This window comes from Ceratosolen solmsi, unplaced genomic scaffold (assembly GCF_000503995.2).
Source record: "Ceratosolen solmsi marchali unplaced genomic scaffold, CerSol_1.0 scaffold30, whole genome shotgun sequence".
In the NCBI taxonomy this organism is placed as follows: domain Eukaryota; kingdom Metazoa; phylum Arthropoda; class Insecta; order Hymenoptera; family Agaonidae; genus Ceratosolen; species Ceratosolen solmsi.
In genome coordinates, this window is record NW_011948421.1 from 816940 (window position 1) to 839408 (window position 22469).

General features: G+C 33.6%; 5 protein-coding genes across 7 annotated transcripts in view; 4 read left to right on the plus strand and 1 right to left on the minus strand.

Moving 5' to 3' along the window:
* Nucleotides 1-6036, plus strand: part of LOC105361623 (zinc finger protein 236-like) — a 24368-nt gene extending 18332 nt beyond the window's left edge. Inside the window, exons 6-11 of the mRNA XM_011498875.1 lie at nucleotides 1253-1396; nucleotides 3226-3343; nucleotides 3635-4025; nucleotides 4605-4740; nucleotides 4849-4988; nucleotides 5646-6036. Of these exons, the coding sequence (XP_011497177.1) occupies nucleotides 1253-1396; nucleotides 3226-3343; nucleotides 3635-4025; nucleotides 4605-4740; nucleotides 4849-4988; nucleotides 5646-6036 (1320 nt within the window). The remainder of the gene's footprint in view (nucleotides 1-1252; nucleotides 1397-3225; nucleotides 3344-3634; nucleotides 4026-4604; nucleotides 4741-4848; nucleotides 4989-5645) is intronic.
* A 694-nt stretch (nucleotides 6037-6730) lies between these two features.
* On the plus strand, nucleotides 6731-10545 carry LOC105361624 (zinc finger protein 236-like; the record flags this gene model as incomplete). The annotated part of the gene is made up of 8 exons (XM_011498876.1): nucleotides 6731-7000; nucleotides 7088-7316; nucleotides 7655-7767; nucleotides 7863-8114; nucleotides 8375-8793; nucleotides 8873-9023; nucleotides 9138-9231; nucleotides 9727-10545. Coding segments are annotated over 8 exons (2223 nt in total), but the record flags the coding sequence as incomplete, so codon positions are not given.
* A 515-nt stretch (nucleotides 10546-11060) lies between these two features.
* LOC105361626 (zinc finger protein 239-like) lies at nucleotides 11061-11541 on the plus strand. Its single transcript, XM_011498877.1, has one exon. It carries the CDS (start codon nucleotides 11061-11063, stop codon nucleotides 11526-11528), a length of 468 nt encoding a protein of 155 aa, XP_011497179.1. The 3' UTR covers nucleotides 11529-11541.
* A 762-nt stretch (nucleotides 11542-12303) lies between these two features.
* On the minus strand, nucleotides 12304-15180 carry LOC105361265 (probable tRNA (uracil-O(2)-)-methyltransferase). 3 transcript variants are annotated; one of them, XM_011498377.1, is made up of 4 exons: nucleotides 14870-15178; nucleotides 14334-14440; nucleotides 13386-13828; nucleotides 12304-13193 (listed from the first exon to the last, which is right to left on the minus strand). In XM_011498377.1, exons 2-4 carry the CDS (start codon nucleotides 14338-14340, stop codon nucleotides 12330-12332), a joined length of 1314 nt encoding a protein of 437 aa, XP_011496679.1. In that variant the 5' UTR covers nucleotides 14341-14440; nucleotides 14870-15178; the 3' UTR covers nucleotides 12304-12329. The 3 variants fall into 3 exon arrangements, with proteins under 3 accessions (XP_011496679.1, XP_011496677.1, XP_011496678.1); XM_011498375.1 differs by having other exon boundaries at nucleotides 13386-14440; nucleotides 14870-15180; XM_011498376.1 differs by lacking the exon at nucleotides 14870-15178 and adding an exon at nucleotides 14528-14601 and having other exon boundaries at nucleotides 13386-14440.
* A 458-nt stretch (nucleotides 15181-15638) lies between these two features.
* LOC105361627 (FAD synthase) lies at nucleotides 15639-17161 on the plus strand (the record flags this gene model as incomplete). The annotated part of the gene is made up of 6 exons (XM_011498878.1): nucleotides 15639-15737; nucleotides 15813-15936; nucleotides 15996-16108; nucleotides 16185-16328; nucleotides 16452-16591; nucleotides 16993-17161. Coding segments are annotated over 6 exons (735 nt in total), but the record flags the coding sequence as incomplete, so codon positions are not given.
* Between the last annotated feature and the right edge of the window lie 5308 nt (nucleotides 17162-22469).

A 22469-nucleotide genomic window follows, 5' to 3' on the forward strand; every position in this document is an offset into this window, starting at 1 on the left:
CGCTCGGCGAAATTCAATTACGAGGCACGAAGCTCCGTGCGACCTGGGCTTGGCGGTACCGGCGAGCACGGCCGCTTTAACGCGAATTTCGCTGCGAAGGGAGGCGCGCGGATTTCACTCGCTTCCCACTCGTTGCCCCTCGTTATTTAGCATTTGATGGACGGTTTTCGTGAGATGCCCAAATGGCTGCCAGTACAAAGCGGTAGTAGTAGTACACTTTGGATCTGGTCTGAAGGAATTTAGAAGCATGACGCGATGATAATATTCGTTGCCTCCTCCTCCTTCTCCGGAGTCAGCTGCTGTCATTCGCTATCAGCTTCTTTTACGATTGCGGTTCTTTAGAAACGTCACGCTTACGTGCATGTATACGAACGTGTATATATATATATATATATATATATATATATATATATATATATATATATGTATTTCCCTCTGTTTGGTTAATTAATTATTTGTTTAACAAATCACGCGCGTGTAGGCATGCATTTAGGCGGTTCGTCGTTGGACCAAATAACAATACAATGCCTAATTATTCCTCGATTATTTAGCGGACTTTATTTATTTTCTCGATGCGCGCATTAAACGAACATTAAGCAAGTAAAACAAAATATTTCTTGCCCGCGAACTATGGCGTTTTATGCAAAATATCTTCCAACAAAATACTTAATTTTGACACAGACTGAGAAGCCACGTCTGATTATGAATTTATTTATTGAATGCTTGATCGATTGGGAACGGGAGGAATAATAATCACGATTATAATGATATAATGTCATCGACGACGATGATAACAACACGAACAGAGACACTATAATAAAAACGATTAGTGTTAATTGTTTGTCTTTAATTATTTGTCCCGGTAGTTGCGGTAATGTCTTTTAACAATATCGATATGTTTCATCGTTAGCTAATTAATAATTTAAAGGAACAAAGAGGGAAGAAGATAGATAGGGAGAAACGACGAGAACGATGTGGCTACTCGATCGCAGAAGCCACTTGTTAAGATATATATCGAAGGACGGATGTATCCGGCGTTACAAAAAAGCGAAAAGCAAAATAATTGACGAAAACGTAAGGATGCGCGCGCGCGTTTAGAGGAAGGAGAGCGAGAGCGAGGAAGACGCGACGGAGACAAAGGCGAAAATGTGGACGCGGGCGATAAGGGAAGGTCGGCATCCGGCGCGGCGCTTATCGCCTCCTTCTCTATTGCGCGTGCTATTTCCTGATCGACGATGTATCCGTTCCGCAGCTCCAGACCAAGACGACGAAACTGACGAGGCGGGGCATCCGGCACAGGACCGTTTACAAGTGCAGGCTGTGCCTCAAGGCCTTCCAGAAGCCGAGTCAGCTGGTCAGGCACATTAGGGTGCATACCGGCGAGAAGCCCTACAAGGTACGACGACGACGACGACCTCTACGTCGCAGTCTCTATTTTTCGATCGAGTTCGATCGTTGGAGCAGATTTTTCATTGATGTTAGCCTTTGGATATGACTTTATCGTGGCAGGACGCTAGTCTGTCCGTGTTTTAAGCGACGATATGAGTTGGCATAATAGCTTCGACGTTCATCTCGAAAATAAGCCGGGGAAAATGATTGGCGGTGACATTAACCAAGTTTTCTATTTGTTTGAGCCTGTAGTTTCTGTCGAACTTCGTTTCATGTTGGCTCTCCGGTATTTCCGGAGCATTTTTGGCCCGTTTAAAACGCGTCTATTTTAAACTCATAATATCTTGGGCGCTATTTATTACTTTACAAATAAAATAAAGAGAAAACAAGAAAAGAAAAAAATGGAAGAAAGAGAGAGAGAAATTTTATGATTAATATACGTATGTGCGTACACATACGATGAATGGAAACGAAGTTCCTCAATGAAATGAAATGTTTCAATCAATACAATTGATATCCAATATCCGTCAAATATATTTATAAGTGATTTGCTAATTTTCAATTCTTTTTCTAAGTTTTCTAAGTTGTTCAATATTGTTACTCGTCTTAGATTTACGAGGATAATTGACTGTTAATGATTTCATCAATATTTTTTAATATTTGAAGAAAGAAAAAAAATGGAAAATTAGCGACAATATTATTTGGAGATTATGTAAAGAACAAATTAGCACTCGATTGTGAAGATATAACATTTTTTAGATGTAATTTGAGTAAATAAGTCGTATAAAGACGTATTTTTAATCAAATTGATTGTTCACTATACAGAGATCTTTATTTAAAAATCTGTGTAAATGAGAAATTATCCGATCTACATTCAATCATTGGATAAGCGAGTTTAGGAAGACTATTTTTCTTCCTTTTTTTTTTTTTTTTTTTTTTTTTTTTTTTAACGTAGTAGTGTCATTAACTACTATGGTTAGTATTTAAAATAGATGCGATTTAAAATAGAATATAAGATATAAATTGGAGGGATTTTTTTAATTTTAAATTTTTTTTTTTTTTTTTTTTTTTTTTTTTTTTTATAATAATGAATAATGAAACGACGATATAATTAATTTTTGTAATTTTATGTTTTTGAATATTCCTTATGTAAAAGAAATTTTCGCAAAATCGACATAACGAGCAGGGCACTTTAACAATTAGCATTTAATTACCCTGAAATTCCGTAATTTCTTTTACATTAATATGTTTTTATTTTAATGAGCGCTGTGTTGTTTAAAAGTAATTTAAAATTCGTGGAAAATTGTTAGATTTCAGTTATTTTAAAGGCTGTAAAGTTGTGAAAACGAATGCGTTGTAAAGCCTATAAATATAAATATTAGAAGAACCTGTAATATTAATCTAAAAATAAATCCGTTTACTTTGCTATCTATAATTAAATTATATTTCATTTAAATTATGTCACATAACTATCAGAGCACTCATGCAATATTCAAATTAAATTAATAGCTCACTAGTTGCACTGTCCATTTCCAACCATAGCCTTTTCATCCCAATTGTTATAAAGTCGATGATTATTTATTTATAATCAAGTGCTAATAACGAAGAATATAGGTTTCAATGACGGACGATATCAGCTGTAAATTAAATGTTAAAGTCTCTCGCTCGTATCAAAGCTAAACAACCTTATTAAGAATGTTAATTGCTCCATTGCTTAATTTAATGGGGGGGGGGGAGAAAAAAGAAAAGAAGCCATGCCAAAGAATAAACAAATAATGAAATCTTAATATCCTTTCCGCACGTTAATTAACCCTCTTTACGACTTTGCCATTCCAGTGCAATTTGTGCAATCGAAGTTTCACGCAAAAAGGTTCCGTGAGAATTCATATGTGGCAACACAATGGCATCAGGCCCTATAGCTGCTCATTCTGCCATGCTAAATTTAGTCAAAAAGGTAAATTCTATCCTCGCTATTCGACTTTTCGGATTCACATAAAGTACGAGGCCTACCGAACGAGCGCCACTTAATCCATGACCAATCAAACGACGTACTTCAAAGTACATTGACTAATTGTAATTTTCATTTTTTATCGCGACAATGACCACGTACAATTGTGCTTCCGAAAATTATGTCCCATGAACGTATGCTTCGGCGCTGCGAGAGCACAAAGCGATGCGCGGCTGACACTATCTCATCTATATCCGGCTTTGTTTCTCGATAACTCCACGTCCTTCGCTCCCGCAGGCAATCTCAATGCGCACATCCTCAGGGTGCACAACACCCAAGAGGATTCGCCCGTCTACCGATGCAGCCAGTGCCCGTGCAAATTCAAGAAGCTCGGCAGCCTCAACGGCCACATGAAGCGAGTCCACAGTTCCGGCGGCAAGGCACGCGACGTCGACGGCGACCCGGACAAGGAGGAGGATCTGCCCGAGACCGAGACCGAGATGCAGCAGCCGGTCCCCGTGGTCTCCCAGCGGCCGGAAGTCATTAAGCCCGAGGCCGAGCGAGCGAGGCCCAAGGGCGTGGCCAGTGATTCGCGGAAAAGATCGGACGAGGGCTTCGTTGTGACGGATGACTGCGAGAAAACGGCGATGGTCACGCTTTTGGACAAAATGTCGAACGACGCGAAAGGGTATATATGGGTGTGCGTGCGTGTGTGCGTGTGCGTGTGCGTGTACACGCACACGCGCACACACACACACACACACACGTTGTTGTCGCTCCTCTTTCATTACGCCCCTTACGATAATATGCCTCATTGCCGTTCCATCTCTTTATATTGATTTTAATAGACAATCGTTTGGCGCGATTGTGGCGTTGCCCTTTGTTTTTCTCCTCTCTAACGTCATTATTGCCGAAGATGTCGCGGAATGAATACGCGCGTGAACGCCTTATGTGCTAAGGATGTATTTAAGATGTCATTAAGATAGAGTTAAAGCTACGAGAATAGTTGACGAGAGGGGGATGGGGTGGGGTGGGGTGGGGTGAGAATGCTTGGGCATATGAGAAAATTAAGCTACCAAGTGTTATGTATGATCTCGACGGGGGTATCGCGTTAAGAAGATGAAGTCTTATCGAATTGAAAATTAGTCGATTGAGGAGAGGGAGCATCGCCTCTTTATTTGCCTCTGTACTTGACGCGATAGTAAAATCGCATTCGATTTATGCTCCGTATCAATCCTGGACTAAAACAAAGTATTTTTATTTTCAGAAAGTATATAAAAATAAAACAACGATTTGTAAATAACTCTAGACTTTACGAATGCTCTTTCTGTGATAAAACTTTCAAAAAGCCATCCGATCTTATGAGACATTTAAGAATCCACACCCAAGAGAAGCCCTACAAGGTAAGAGCGTCACTTAACAAATTAACAGCATTATCATTTCAAGAACTTTCAAATTAATGTTTTTTTTTTTTTTTTTTTTTTTTTTCCCCCTTTACCACCTGTATACAGTGCAAGATATGCAGCCGATCATTTACTTTGAAATCAACTATGCTATCGCACGAAAAGACTCATAAGAATTCAAAAAAATTTTCCTGCAATTTGTGCACAAAGGTTTTCGCAACTGAAAAAGAGCTTCTACTTCATGAAAAGTAAGTTTTCATTTCTATATACGTTCATTGTAATGATTAGAAATAAGTTTTTTGTCCCCTACCAATTTCCTCTTAATCTCTTTTTTTTTTCTTCTATTTTTATAAGTAGAGAGAAATTCGGATGGTATTTATGGGATTAACAAATTTAGTTTATACTTACCCAGTCTTACCTATTGTAATTATTATTATTGCAATATCGTAGAATATTGAATTTTTATGGTAAAAATTTAGGATGGATCGCGTTTGTACTTGAAACAGCGTAACATATTATATTGAACATAGCGTTCAACATAGTATATTGAACTTATAATTTTAATAAACAAATACACGACATGTAACAGACACGAAAATATATGTCCGCGTGCGATTGTAAATACTTTTGTATTTGTAATTTTATAAATTTAATTGATGCAAAAAGTATAAAGAAAAGAAAAAATATATATACTTTAAGGTAAATGTGCTTTCAAAAACCGAATCGAGTATCGTACAATATTTAGAGGTTACTTAATTTTATCAGCGAGTCGTGAATATTTGCCTATGCTCTTTGTTTCATAAATTGCACATGATTAATGATGTATGTCATTTGACTAGGAAAGGCAACTCCCATTTATCTCGCGACACTGCGAACTAATGTAATTACAACCTCGCGTGTTTTAGGTTTCACAGTAAAAGCCACAAGTGCGGATTGTGCGGAAAGAAGTTCACCAGCTTCGATCAGCTGAAGACGCACTCGGCCGTTCACCAAAAGGGCAAGAGCGAGCAAGAAGGCGAAGGACTATTAACAAATCGGCGCAAGAGTCAGTACACTCCGGAAGTGCAGAGTCTCGCGCCCAAGGTCGTTCTTAAGGAGCCCCTAGTGCTTACCGAGGCGAGCAATGGCCTTCTCCATGCCCAACCCAAATTTCGCAATGAGATCGCCCACGGCAAGGGCAGGCCTCACAAGTGTCCTTCCTGTCCTGCGGCCTTTATAAAGCTGAGCCACCTTAAGCAGCACCACCGCAAGCACACTGGCGAGAGGCCCTTCGTCTGTGCCTTGTGCGACAGGTAACGAGGACATGGTGTAACCGAGTGCTCTGTGCTACTTAAAATTCAACGTTGTACCCAATGAACTTTTTTATGCCCTTATTCGCATACAAACACGCTCGACGATAGCGTGTTTTTTTCTTTTTCTTTTTCTTTTTCTTTTCTTTTTCTTTTCTTTTTCTTTTCTTTTTTTCTCTTTTTGTTCACTTGCCGCTGGATTTATTTATTTCTTATTTCATTCGATTTATCATTTAAGTGTGTATGCGCGCGCGCGAAGAGCCGTTCGCTTTGTGGCCTCTTTTAGTTATTTTTGAAATTAGCATCACCGAATGAACGCCGCGCTCCTAATTTTCCGTCTACCAAGAATAATAAGCTTTCATAATAGATTTAGACACCTGAGAAGCGACGAAAACTTATTTTCGAAATTTATTAATAAATCATTACCAGCCATTGTGACTGTAATTAAATACTGTCAGACTTATATTATCGATAATTTTATTAATCGATGTGAATTAATTTCGTTCCATTTCAATTAAAGACGCCTGTCTTTTCTTAGAAAGGGTTGCTATTCTATTTCATTTTTTTTTCTTTTTGATATTATTTTTAATTGTAATATTAATTAATTATCGGGCGTCTCATCAGGATTAATGCCTGCGTGATAATAGTTTGGCGATTATTATCACCTCGCCGATTTTATATGATTATGATTGCGATGTTGTTTCTACAAATGCAACGGATTTTCTTTATTTTGTAGAAAATTTTCGACCAACAGTGCGTTAAAGGCTCATCGGCGAATACATGATTTATTGAAGCCGTATAAGTGTTACGTTTGCAATAGAAATTTTTCAACATCGAGCAGCATGAAGAGACACCATATTACCCACAGTAATAAACGGCCTTATATGTGTCCGTATTGTAATAAAACGTTTAAAACAACGGTGAATTGTCGTAAGCACATGAAGGTACATAAGCAAGAAATTGCCCTACAGGTTGGTAAATTTATTTTATCGCTGCTCAAAATTAGTCGACGTAGTGAGAAAGTGGAACTTTATTTACCTGCTCTCCTATATTTACAGCAATTGGAATCTGAGAAAAAGCAGCAAGAGTGTTCAAATTATTCGTCGAATAATATTGAAATAATAATGACAGATCAAAATATTATTAATGATCAAGAAATAACTTTCCAACCAATTACAAACGATTTGAGACCAAATTTAAACGAATCCATTGAAACGATGATTAAAGATAAAGATACACCTTTTATCACTATTTCTCCATCGTCGCAAAACATTAACGTGACAACGCGTATGTCTATATTATTTAAACTATATCATTAAAACTCTATACATTGTCAAATTTTGTTTAACGTAAAGTAATTTAAAGTAATTGATTGAAGTACGATGTTAGTTAGAAGATGTATTCGGTCGAAATTCTGATAATTATTTTAACATTTTAATATCGCCTCGCTACATTTAAAAACAAATTTTGACACTATAGAGAATGGTAGCATACATACATCTTTAAAAAAAAAAAAAAAAAAAAAAAAAAAAAAAAAAAAAAAAAAAAAAAAAAAAACCCCCTTTTTTGTGGGGAAGTAGACCATTGTTTGCGTAGAAGTGATTGTGTTTTTAATGTTTTCACAGAAAATATACCCCTAGTAGAGAATCCTAACATAGGTACAACTCAAGCATTACATGCCGATGAGACTGGCACTATTACCTTACCTAACTATTCGGGTAACCAATCGCTTACACCTGTATGTACTGTTGTTTTCAAACTAATATTGGTTTTCTAAGCCTCATAATTAATAGAAATTTTTATTTGATAAACGCGTTTGTCTGTGCATTGTAGGAGAGCATAAGAGAAATCGAAGAGACTTTAAATCAGCAATTATTTAGCATTGGAATGAATCTCGCGCTGAACAATACCGTCAGACAGATTGAGGAGCATAATAATCCTTCTCTGGAAAATCGCGAACAACCTATTTTAAGTATAATTTATGATAATGGCAAGAGTTTGGAATCCTCCATTAATACGGCCATAAATGCAAATGTTTACACTTCGCAGTATGATGCATTTGACATTAATCAAATAACGTTGCAGGTAAGCATTTCGTCTCTTTTTTTGTCCTTTGTTTCTTTTGTTTCAAGAATAAGTAATTAACGAATAATATGTCTCAACTTATTTTTACTAAATATTATCCATTAGATATAATAAATAGAGTCTTAGATAATGACTTTTCTTTAATTCGTAATTGTCCTTCTCTCTTTCATTGAAGGAAATAATAATAAAAAAAAAAAAAAAAAAAAAAAAAAAAAAACTTGAACAACAAATAATGTGTATAATTTTTTCATTTCATCAAGGAGGACAATGACCTTGACATAGGAATAGCGCATCCTAATGCAACTAATATGGCTAGCATTTTACCACAATCTATACAAGAGCATTCGCAATATAATCCACAATTGATTGATCAAGATTTTCAAAATACTGTCATTCTTAAGCCAGATTATTTGAAGAAGGACATGGAAGTATTTAACGATTCTTCGCTTATCAATATGGAAAAGGAGCCGTCGTCGTACAATGAAAGCAATAAGATCTTACTTACAGATCATAATTTTCAGTGCCGTATTTGCAATATGCCGCAATTTAGCACCGATGACCTCAACGAGCATTTAAAGATACACGAAGATAATAAGGAATATCAATGTAGCCATTGTTTTTCGAAATTTTGTACAAACGCAGGCCTTAATAAGCATTTAAAGGTCCATACAAGTTTAGAGTAAGTAAATTCTTTATATCCTCAACGACATTGAATATGGGACTTTATTAACAATATGATGTGTTTGTAATTTCCAAAGGACACATAAGTGTTACGAATGTAACGAGGAGTTTTCAACGACATTACAATTAAGAAAGCACATAAAAGATCACGTGAAGTTCGAGCTGCAACTCAAAAGTTTAACAGATCAAGACGATATGAATATTAATCTTGAATCGAAAAAGGACGATGTAAGTGCTGATATACCTTCTTCGTGTTTATTTTTTTTTTTTTTTTTTTTTTTTTTTCCCTTATTAAATTTAACATCTATTTAATAATACTTAACGAGACTTGAATACTTTCAGGAAATCGTCGATAAAAAGTATAATAAATGTAAATATTGTCCTAAGATTTTCCGTAAACCCAGTGACCTCATAAGACACGTTAGAACCCATACCGGTGAGCGACCGTATCAGTGTAACTTTTGTGACAAGAGTTTCGCTGTTAAATATACATTAGATTCTCATTTAAAAATACACGGAGGAGAAAAGTCATTTTATTGTAACGTGTGCAATAGTATGTTCACAACAAAAGATAGTGTTAAGGTTCACATGAAATTACATACAGGTAAATTATTCAGAATATTTAATGTATAATGGGGCTAGTAAGTACTCTCTGACTTGTTTATCCAATATAAGTAGCGGCTAAACACTTGCAAATGTAACGATTAATTTTTACTTCCAAACACACGACATTGTAAAACAAAAGCTTAAAAGCCCTTTATCGGTAGAGTCCTTTATACATTATTGAAGATATATAATATAAGAACGCATTTTTACGTTTTAAGACTTTTAAGCAAATGGCTCGATCCATCCGTGTGTAAATCGTCCATACACAACGTCGTAATAAAGAGGAAATAATTTTAAAAACCACGTGAAATACCGTTCGTTACAGATGATCGGTTATTCGAATGTCCTCTGTGCGACATGACGTTCCCGACCTCCGGCCACCAAAAGCTGCACCTCGCATCCCACGAGCAGGATCCCAATCCATTGGTGAGCTCGGCGATCCAATCGATGGACGCGATGACGGGTATCGTGACACCCGAGCCCAATGATCCCAAGGACGGGCAGATCGTTCGGATCGTACACACGGCACCGGTGATCCAGCCGCTTCTCGAGCCGACGGTGGACGGCCATCAGACTATCGACGTGAACTCGGGCCTCGGTGGCCTAGCCGGCGATCAGATAACCTTCAATGCGGACGGCGCCGTTTCGAGCGACAGCAACGGCTTTCTCTTAAACGAGAATAACCAGCTCGTCGCCAATCTTCAGTTTCTGCTTGCCAATGGCCTCGTCACTATACATACGGAGGACCCGGCGCTCGCCTCTCAGCTGCCACTCTCCTCTTCGAGCTGCGCCCAGAATGACTTTCTCGCGACGAGCGTCGCGCAAAAGGTACAGGACCAGGCGACCGACCTCCAAGTCATATTCGCCGGTGAGATACCGGACGCGGTGGTGACTCCTTTAACCAACGAGGCCGATTTTCAGCTCAACAATAGCATGGTTTTGCAACTGGAAAATATCGACTCGACTGTGCCCGACAGGAACGACGAGAGATGTCTCAAGCAGATCAAGACAGCAAGGTAAACCGAGGGCTCCTTTCATCTCCAAACTGCCTAATATCTCTTAATATTGAAACGAACTTGACTTTCAACACTTCATCCTAATAATAATAATTTTGAATTTTGTTATATCAACCTATACATTCGTTCATCAATACCTTCCTTCTGTTCGTCCTTTATTTATACGTCCTTTATTTATACGTTCCTTCATTCGTTCATTATTCGTTCATTTATACGTTCGTTCTATCCTTCATTCATCATTCCTTCGTCCATCCATCCGTCCATCCGTCCATCCGTCCATCCGTCCATCCGTCCGTTCATTCGTTCATTCATTCATCAATTCATTCATTCATTAATTAATTCATTCATACGTTCGCTTATTCGTATTTATTCATGTATTCGTTTATTTATTAGCTCCTGGTGGCCTTTCAGAGTCGTGTACGTACGAGCACTCATGTTTTACCGACATATTGTTATTATTGTTGTTGTTGTTGTTGTTGTTGTTGTTGTTGTTGTTGTTGTTGTTATTGTTATTATTATTGTTATTGTTATTGTTATTGTTATTATTGTTATTACTATTAACGCAACGAGTATTACCAGTTGTTGAAAATGAGATACTTAATGCTCGAGAGAGGCGACGCGTGGGAGTGGGAGGTAGAGGACAATGTCGCGCGATTGCCGACCTGGAGGATACCTAGTGGCCGCTATAGCGAGTAATGATGATGTTTTCAGTAGCGCAGCGAGGCGGCAGTGCGATATTTGCGGCAAGGCGTTCGCGAAGCCGTGCCAGCTCGAGCGGCACAAGCGCATTCACACGGGCGAGCGACCCTTCAAGTGCGACTTCTGCGGCAAGTCCTTCGCCCAGAAGTCGACCCTCCAGATGCACCAGAAGCGTCACACCGGCGACCGGCCCTACTGCTGTCCCCAATGCCAACGCTCGTTCACGCAGAGCGGCAACTTGCAGACGCACTTGAAGCGCAAGCACAAGCTCGATCCCGTAGAAACGAAGAGGCTCGCCAAGACCCAGCAATTCGTCAACTACGATCCGAAGCTCCTGCCGCCGCCGCCGAGCATCGAGGACCCAAGGGCGCTCAACTTCGACGACATGTCCATCGTCGAGCTGTTCAAGTAGAGGCGCCCTCATCCTTCGCTCCCCCACCCCTCCCCCCACCACCACCACCACCCACCGACCTGCTTGTTGCGACGTATATTCGGTGGCCACCGACGTTATTATTCATCACCTTCTCTTGCAATGCCAACTTTATCTAACTAACTGCCTTGGTAGCTAGCTTTCTTTCTTCCTTCTTTCCATCTTTCCATCTTTCCTTCTTTCATTCCCTCTTTCATTCTTTCTTTCATAAACCAATTTTTTTTTTTTTTTATTACGAGAGTAACGCGTAAGTGACAAACCTAGATCATACGGCAGTACGATTATTAAGACTGAGAATTTTAGCATAAGCAGACTAATGTTCAGTGACGCGTTGATTTATGGATGCTTCGAACGTAACTTATCCAATATGTAACGAGGAATACCTTCCCTTTCAAGTGCTATGATTTTGTTCTTTAGCTTTCCGTTTAACGTAAGGTCGATTATTATATTTTTCATTTAATAAAAAAAAATTAAAAAAAAAATATATATATATATATATATATATATATATATCGTAATAGTATGTGGCCAGCATCGTGTTTCCGAAACATAACTAAAGTGTCCTTTTATATTGTGCAAAAGTGTTACGAAGTAATAGAAAAAAAAAAAAAAAAAAAAAAAAAATTTTTTTTTATCACTGCGTTTTTTATATGCCTAGAGTGACTTACAAATCAATATTTACAAAAAGTGTAAAAATGTATAGTAATGGCGTTTAAAGTACAATATAGATTTAAGTCTTTAATGATAAATATTATAATTACAATTGAATAAAGTAATTTTTATTTAATGTTTAAAGTTACATTGATTTTCCGTCAGTGGACATCCATCAGGATGTTTCTCATGAAACCAACAAAACTTTACTTTCCTATTCGCACTTGACATTCTCAATTTCTTATTTTGGCCGACTGCGTCCTTGCCTGGAATGCGAAATCTCACCCTTCCACAATCGACTTTGAAAATATTACTGTTATTCTTTAACAATGTTTGCAAGCCCCCGTATTCGCTTTTCAATTTTTTCATCGTCTCCGGACCTATTGTCGCAGCTAGTTCAGCCAATGAAATTTCACCGCCGGCATTCCACGTCTTTTTCACTTCTTGATTGGAAACATCGATTTTACGCATTTTACATAGAAGCAGCTTAACCACGATGTCGATGATATTAGATATCAAGCTTTTATCAATTTGGGTGCAATTTTTTACTTTCTCTACGTTATCACGAGGCGTGAATTTACTAGACCACGCGCCCTCGTTATCGCTATCCTTACACCTATCATTTATCATTTTTCGTATCTTAAGATCTTGCGAATTACTTTCGGACAATAAATAGGTTCTTTCGGTGCCAATTAAACAAATTCTTTTGGTCGAGGGTATTCGTAATCTGTCAATGTTTACTTTAAAGCCGCACATTCTGCTCACATGGCCAATGTATTTCATGTAGTCTGAATATTGACTAGAAGCGGTATTTCCCCTTTGATATTTCTTACCATTGAATTCATAAGCGCAACAGGGTAATAAGAAGAACCGACATTTATAAGAACTTCTTGCAGCTATTACAGGAATCCAAGGTGTTAGTTCATCGGAATGATTGCCTATTAACCAATCCGTTTCTGGAAATAAGCTTTTCGAAGATGGAATAATTGTTTGAACCTGTAATACAAACGTTATTTCTCTAGATTAAGATAAAATTAGCATGTAATGAGAAAAGTTTTTATATAGTTTTTTTTTTTCTATATTAAATTTTATATTAACATGATGTCGACAACAGTTTATGGGCTTATATATATATCATAATGCCACGTACATCCATGGACAATGAAATTCGTTCGCTATTAAAGATACCTCTAATTTTGTAGTTTTTGGATAGAGATCCCAAATTTTTCTCTTACGTAGGTCGATTCCAAATCCTCGATGACCTTCGTTACTGAGTATATGCACAAGTAAGCCATTACCGCAGCCCAGGTCTAAAAATGATTGCTTTTCCTTAATGTTCAACTTTTCCCTTTCCGACTCCCACAATAATAACAAGTATGTCGCAATGGCAATATCTTCGTAAACAAATTTTAATGGATCCGTACTTTCTGGCCATATTCTCACCATTTCCATTCCATATTTTACCTTCAATTTACTATACAAATTTGTATAGAGCTCCAAATCTATAAGTTTCAAGGAACCGTTAACTCCACTCTGCTTTGGCTCTTCGTTAACAATCCACCTAAGCAATTTAGGAGAAAAGCTGCTTCTTAGCCACATCAAATTACTGCCTTTCCAGCTCTCTAAATTTTCTACAAAAATTGAAATACAATTATTTCTATACGTTATCTGATAAGGATCTTGAAAACCTAAGTTTTCTTTCTCGCCATTCTTGCAACACTTATGATAAAACTGTGTAACGGAATTATTGTTTATATCAATCAGTGAAAGCTGTAGCGTCGGCGAGAACTTATCACTACGAGGTAATAACTTGGCAAAGTGAAGATAAATTACGTTGTCTTTACTTTGTAAGTAATCGATATCTTTTAAATCATCCGATTTAATAATTAAACTATCCATATTACATTTTCCATTTAAATTTATCAAAGACTGTTCGATGTCTGTTTTAATATCTTCGATATCATTTGGATCTACAACATCGTTTGTAAAGCTCATAAACCATTTGAAAATGTCTGTACTATCAATATTTTTCAATTGAAACATGACAAGTTGTAGGGAATAAAAAATTCTTCGATTAATAAATTGACCATTGTTTAACAATAGTTTTACAGCTTTCCAAAATTTTTCACTACTTACTGTACATGGCTCACTAATAACTCTATCGCAAAATTCCATTTTTATTGTACACTTATTTCTTTAATGTATCTTATTACTATTCTTTCGTATGCTGCAATTTTCACTTTCTGCATTTAATGGACAAACAAAATTAAGAAATATTAGAAATTTTTTAATAGTCATTAATTTAATAGTCATTTAATAATAGTATTTACATGTATAATGTACTTTATAATCATTATATTTGTATACCATATTGTATTCGTCGAAAGAGAGTTTATATATTTTTAATACTGTCATTCTTTATTAAAATATCTAATCAACAAAATTCACAGTACTGAATTTCATTTTAATATTTCATTAAAACAAATTTTTTTACTATTACTTTACAAAAAGTAACATTAATATACGTATATTATATTATGATTAGTGAAATTGATTATATCGATAGAGCTTGTAAAAGCTTTATTGAAGCGACTGAGGTTAGGTCAAACGTTCGAAATAATACAATATTATAACGATCTTACCGTCTTTAGTATGAAATAAATTTCACGTGCCTGTTTGATCTAATGAATGTAGTGTTCATTTGGATATCTCGATAAACTTTCTGACTAATCAGTGATGAAGTGATTATGTGTGTAATGTAGTAAAACTGCAGTTGAAGTTACTCTAATGCACGATATTTTGCACAAGTAACTTTTCGTCTTACTCCTCACTCTTCGGTTAAATATTTTACTACCTATTTTAATTAATATAAATTATTTAAACACTTTTTTATATTATTTAGGCGGATTAAACATCACGCTTTTAAAATCCTTAATAGTACAATCACGTATATGCACATAACCTCGTTTTTTATTGCATTGTAAATACGAATGTTTTTTGTATTTGAAATTCATATAGAGTCACTAAACAATCACATGTTCCACATTCAATAGTTTTTAATAGTTTTTATTTTTATTTTTCTTTTTTTTTTTTTTTTTTTTTTGTACCTGTATATTGATAATATTTCTAATGAAATAACGCTAAAGCTAAGGTATTTTATTGGTTTTATAATGGCTTTAAAAATAATGGAATTTTAGAAAAAATTTGCCAAAATAGCTTTTAGAGTACATTTTAAGAAGATGAGTTTTTTAAATTCTTCGCGTTGGAGAGTCTTTTTAACTTCAGCCGATCTTCCTATTCGATTGATTCAACGATTGCTCTGTCTTGCTGCTGAACATGAAACAGCAGGAGTCATAAGTAAGATGATATTTTAAATTAATATTTATATTTTATCATTATGTGTTTGTAAAGTTAAAATAATTGACTGGGGATTTACGATTTCTAGTCATTGGAAACGAGATCCTGAGAGCTCAAGTCACGGACACAAATTCAAATTTCATTTGTAAGCATCTTTATCGTTGCGGAGTTAAAGTTAAGAAAGTTAGTTGAATAGTGGTACATGTTTGTAAACAAGAGAGCTATGCGTGTACAAAACAAGAAACATTTTTCTTGAAGATTTCAGTCATAAGCGACGATGTTGATGAGATAGCGCAAGAAATCAAGGAATTCTCTGGGAAATACACACACGTTATAACTTCGGGTGGCATTGGACCGACCCACGATGATGTTACTTTCCAAGGTATTTATCGACTGACGATTGTAATTCGTTGAGTTCATAATATGTTATTCGTATTCCAGGTCTAGCAAAAGCATTCGACGATAATTTATATTGCCATCCAACGCTAGTAAAAATTATAAAGACATATTTTCATATAGAAAATCCTTTATCTCCCATATTTAAGCCAGCTTATGTAATATAAAATTAAATGTGCCATAAGATAATTTGTAATTAATTACTCCATATAAATATTAATGTTTTTTTTACAGATACCAAAACAAGCTATTTTAAAATTTACTATTAACAGTGATACAAATTTGCCATCTAATTTTCCATGTATTATATTAAAGAATGTTTATGTTTTTCCTGGATCACCTGCTTTTCTACAAGTAAATTTTAAAAATTTATACAAGGTAATGTATGCCAAAAAATTTAATAAATATATATATAGTATTTATGAATGTAATTATTAATTAAATTATTAATTAAATATTCACTTAGTAATTTAAAGTACTATAAATTTTAATTAAAAATAGATTTTATTTGATACGAAGAAACGCTTTATACAGCAAGAGTTATTTCTTAATGCTTCGGAGGATGTATTTGCAAATGCCTTAAGTACAGCTTCTAAGGAATTCCCCAACATAGTATTTGGATCTTATCCAGAAGAAGCTAAGTAATAAAATCAATTTATCCATTTCAAATTTGTGTATATATATTTCATTTCTATTAAAATTCTCATCAAATTTTAAATTCAATAATTTCTGTGATAATACAAATTATTATTCGAGTGTCAATTGTAGAGTGCAAAATTCAATATACATGTTCATAAAACCATCGTTATAGAATTTCATTCATATAATTATTTGTATTTTATAAATTACAATAGCCGAACATGAATATGAATTTACTAATTAAGTATTCTATTATTAAATAATGTATTATCTAAAAAACATTGATACGAAAAGTATAATGTATAATGCAATTTGCAAATTATAATTTTAATGTTAGCTTTAACAGTATTAATGAATTTAATTGGCTTTGCTTTTGTAATAATATTGATAATTTCATTTTTAGAAATTATAAAGTTCGAGTGACAATAGAAGGTGATGAGAAAACGGAAATCAAGAAAGCTAGAGAAAGATTTTGTAATTTGATACCTTCAAATATTGTAGTTGATTATACGAAATGATGGAAAAATTCGTTCAACAAATTAGTTGACAAATACATAATAAAGTATTAGAAAAAACTATTTCGTAATTATTTCTAGTCGTACCAACATTAGCTGGCAATGTATTATTTGACAATCATATATATATATAGAAAAGAATTTTAAATATTGTTGAATTAAGGCTGTAGTATAGAAAATTTTGCGACCAAAAGTGCATACAACTTTAATCAGGAATTAAAGTCGGGAGAATCGACGTTGTGAGGGAATGAAAAGAGAACACATATTGTTCTGAGTAGTTTTCGTCATATGATGAAAAAAAGCTTTCTTCTTTACCTTCGCGAAGTTTTTTTTTCTTCTCTCAGTTTATTTCTTTTTCGTTTTTAGTTTCTTACAAAATTTCATTTCGAGTTAAAGCATTTTTAGTTTTTCTTTTGAAAGTTTAAAATGAGACTACGACATACGAGCAGCTAGGGGAGAGTATAAAAAAGAAAAATATCTCCTTTTTCCACTTTCCCTCCTTTACCCTTTGCAGAGAATTCCGTGTTTTCTCTCTAGCCCCTCTCCTCTCTCTCTCTCTCTCTCTCTCTCTCTCTCTCTCTCTCTCTCTAACTCGCTGCTTTCATGAGGCAGGATGAGGGAGTATTATCTTGCCCCCTTTTTCAACTATTACAGAGTTTCATAAAAGAAAGAGAAAATAATAAATTGTCCGCGTCTTTCTTTGAGAAGGGTTTGTGAGCTCTTCTCGTATACTTTTTCAATTTAATATTAATCTTACTTTTGTTAGCGACTTCTTCGTGAGCGGAGTTTCATTCGATTTTTATCAATTATATAGATCGAGGGCTTTCCATTTTTATTTGGTATTAGCAGGTGCTTGCGAATAAATATATTTTTAAAGACAATTGATGCGCGGACGACAAGATATTTATTTTCATAATTATACAAATACGTTTAAATAATATGAATTGTAATATTTAATATTGCATTACTATCATATTTTCAAATTAAAAATTACAACTATTACCGTATAATATTATTTCAGTTTATATAATTCAATAGTTCTACACAAACACGTGTATAGGTGATGTTATACAAGTTTATTTGTAAAAGCGCAAATATTGACAAAATTGTCAAATTAAGTAGTTGCGTGTATGTTTCTATCGGTCTGCCTGGTTACTTTAGTTGTATTAACGGGCATTGGATTATTTTTAATCAATAACAAATTATAAACCAGAATATTTAGAATTATTTTTTGTTGTTGTTAATTTTATATCGAGAAATGAAAGAATCGTGCACTAAGTCTGCATTAGTTTCCATTTAATTTTGCAAATAGTAATGACGTAGTATTATCATAAAATTCCATCATACATTTTCATTACGAGACAAATAAATAAATTATTTTACAGTTACATTAGGAGATAAAGAATAGTCATCGCGTGTATTTAAAGATCTAAGCTTGGATTCTGTTATAACGAAAGTGCGTATCCACGTTAACATCGTAACAAACTTAATTCCAACAATAAAATGCCTCTTGCATGCATTAATAATAAAGTATAAGGGACCATGGCATAAATAATTCCATAAAAAGCATGTATACACGCAAAAGGGCGAGAGTAATTTAGCTGCATAAGTAATCTCTTAAAAGACATCTTTGTACAAAGATCACCGCGGAATCGTCTTTTCGAGACCTTTTTTTCTTCCATCGCGAGCTTTAAGCCTCCGCGAGTGAATAATTTAATTTGAGATTAACGTGCATAAACAACGCATATAAAGTCTAGATTCCGCTGTGTATTTCACAATGTAGGGAAGAAAAGCCGGAACGGGTCATTTCTTCCATTTTCCTACATCAAGGGGCTAATTCGATCGAACTGCTCGCGAGTCGAAATAAATTTCGGGACAAAAAGAAGTGCGAAGGGAAGCGAAGTATCGCGGCGCCGCATAATGTATACCTTGGATTTATCGGGAGAGTCGGACATATTTCAGTGTCCTCGTACTCTTTTTATCAGTGGAAATTCATCGTCGTACGGGGCGCCTAAAAGGGATATCGAGACTCCAACTCGTTGGAACTTTCGTGTAATTGATCATTGGGCAGAAAAGGATGGACGAATTTATTGTTTAGTGAACGTAAGTGTTGCAATGCAATGGCGAACAGCTCATAGACATCTAATTATTATTTTCTTTTCAAAATCTTCTTACAATTGAAAGAGTCTCCAATTTAATTACAATAATTTTTTCTATAGAAATCACGATGATGTTACGTACATGAAGAATGAGGAGGTAGCGAAATGAAAGACGGAAGAAAATTCAATAATTCACAAGCTTATTCGTGCTATATTTCAGAATAAAATAGAAATTGTTTTCTAATTAAAAATAAACTAATATCGAGTCGATACATAAATAAATTCCTTTATAGCGAATGTCTCCTTATCATATATTTCTTTATTTCTTATCTCAATTTTTTTATTTTTTTCCACATTTCATACAAATGTTGAATAATATAATATACAAAGTACGTTTCTTCGGAGTATATGTCGGTCGAGTTGCTTAAAGATATTTTTAATATTCCCATTACTATTGGTCCATTTAAGCACTTGTTTAAATGTCAGTCTTATCTTATTTTTCATTCATTCCCTTTTGTAGAAAAAAATCTTCCATTAATGCCTCTTTTATTTATTATGGCTTCTAGGATTCTCCTGGATTTTATTCAATTCTTCTTTTTTTTTCTTTCCCAATGAATATTTATATAGGTACACAAGATTTTTTTCGATTCTCAAACATGAAAAATAATGTTATTCTTATAATTTAAATTTTCCACTAAAATTTTTCGTCCAACACTTACTTATTCTCCTCTATTTGCATTTTAGCTGGAGATTTAAATGATATTTTTAAATGATAGTTTTTAAACTTTTTTCACCGATATTCACAAGAATGTTTAAGTTTATCTCTTTAATTTGAATATCATTGTCGTGCAAATTTATATTTCCTTATCTCATATGCTTTTTCTAAAACTTGCATATTTTTTTGCAAATAATAATTCTATCTTTCTTGAATGTTAATAAACGTAAATTGTTAACATTCGCCTCATTTTTTTGAAATTCCATACTCCCGCTACATAAAATTTTCTGATATCATATATTTATTATTATTGATATAAACTATATTTAATATAAAATACTTCATAAATCATGAATTTCTTTTATTTCTAATATCATCGAGTATATAATAAAAATATGAGAAGATTTAAAAGTTTTATCTTATCAATCTTTTGTACCGCTTATTTCATTCTTTTTATATGTTTTTCTTATTATACTGTTCTTTATTTATTAGAAAATATTATAGGCTAAGATAGAAAAGAGAAAAATCAGCTGAACTGAGATAAAAAAAAAATCGAATGAAATTTTACCTATTACAGATTAAAACGAATGTGTATAGTTATTGAGGAAATATTTACACGAATGAGAGTGAAAAGTTGATGCATATGAGTATATTTCTTGCTTGTCAGTACGAATGTATATATGACAAAAGAGAATGATAAAACTGTAAGAGAGAGAGAGAGAGAGAGAGAGAGAGAGAGAGAGAGACACAGAGAGAGAGAGAGAGAGTGAACGAGAGTTAAAAAAAAAGGATGAAAATGAAGCTTTTGTTTGATATGTGAGGGTGTTTTCTTTCTTATGTCGTATACCAATTTTATCTCTTTGTCTCATACTTACTACTCGTGTGTCAACTTATAGAAGACGAGCAACTGGATTTTATCCCCCCCCCCGCCCTTTCTTTTTTTTTTCTTTTTCTTTTTTTTGATACCTTATTTTACATAGTGATTTTACTTGTTCAATTTTATATTAATTTTGGCTAAGTTGCTATGCTTCAATTTGGATTTTACCTACAATCTGTACAATATTCTTGCATTTAAAAATTTAAGTAATTAAATTTAATTTAGAATTTATTTATAATTATAGTGAGATAATTTTTTAAAAGTATTTTTTTTTTTAATAATTAACAATAAAATAAAATGAAATAACTGCAGTGAACAACTGTTTTTGACATATCGTTTGAAAAATATTATTAATATATTCTTATAAGCAAATTACATGTTTGTTTTGTTCGTCAAAAATGTACGTTATATAAAAATGTATTGCTTATTTACATTTTTTAATTTTAATATAATAAGCAGAATAATATTTCAATTATATTGCAATATATAAACGTATACGCTATTATTGAATAAGCAAATTTAAGTTATAGCAAAGCATTTATTTAGTCCAGAGCTGAATTATTTAGTGTCTTATTAAGAATAATCTTTATCTGGAGGCTCTTTTACTTAGATAAAGTGTAGTAGGAAAGTTGTAAAACTTTACTTTACTTGGAAAAAGTCAACTGCTACTCACAACAAGACGTGTTTATAATTTTGGGTAAGTACGGCTACTTTTCGTTTTAAGTAATTAAATAATGAGCTCAAGTCCTTCTTATTTTGTTTCGGGAATGTTTTATACTGATTAAGATTTATATTTATTAAAAAGAGGATTTTAATATTTATTCACAGATCATATTTCATTTTATTTCTGCATAAATTTAACTTTTTACTAATACGTGGAAGAATTATACTTGTTGGATTAGTTCGGCAAATGAAATAAACTTTTTATGCATTATATTATTAATATTATTTTTATGATTATATAGTTTGCGGAATAGGAGAAAAATCTATAATCTGTTAAAAGTATTTGCAAGAAATAGAACGAGAACTCGTTAAAAAATTTTATATTTAGATGATGTAACGAATGCATAAGTATATAATTTCAGTATAGTTTAAATTTATTTTTCAGTTTGATAAAAATTACTTTTCTTTATATAATAATAGTAAAATGATAATTGCTATTTTCAATAACGTACGAAGATTGAGAATTATCTTAAAAAATATATATATTTTCATATACAAGTAATCGTTTTTTAAATTTTATTTATATTTATATTTACATTTTAATATATATATATTTTTAATTTTTAAATATTATATAAAAGTATTTTAATCGTTTAATACTCAGTTATTTTTATGATTGTTATGTATAAGTATTCATTTTATAATTTTTAATTGTAATAATAAAGATGTTGCTATTTATTAAGCAAAAAATCCATACTTGAATCTACTGTAAATATATATATATATATATATATATTACAAATAAAAATTTGATTACTCAATTTTCAGAAAAATAGCTATCCTTAATATTAATTTTATGATCAGCACATTGTTCAAGACTTTTCACTTCCTAACAGCTGCCATAAAACTTTCTAATTGATGTTTATATCAGAATATTAATATATTAAAACTTTATGACAATATTTTATAATTTTCGTATTCGTTATTAAAAAAAAAAAAAAAAAAAAAAAA

Coding starts and splice junctions, on each gene's coding strand:
- LOC105361626 (XM_011498877.1), top strand. CDS start 11,061: ATGTCGCGCGATTGCCGACCTGGAGGATACCTAGTGGCCGCTATAGCG.
- LOC105361265 (XM_011498375.1), bottom strand. CDS start 14,372: ATGGAATTTTGCGATAGAGTTATTAGTGAGCCATGTACAGTAAGTAGT. Junction 13,194..13,385: donor CAAAAACTACAAAATTAGAG/GTATCTTTAATA, acceptor TTTGTATTACAG/GTTCAAACAATTATTCCATC.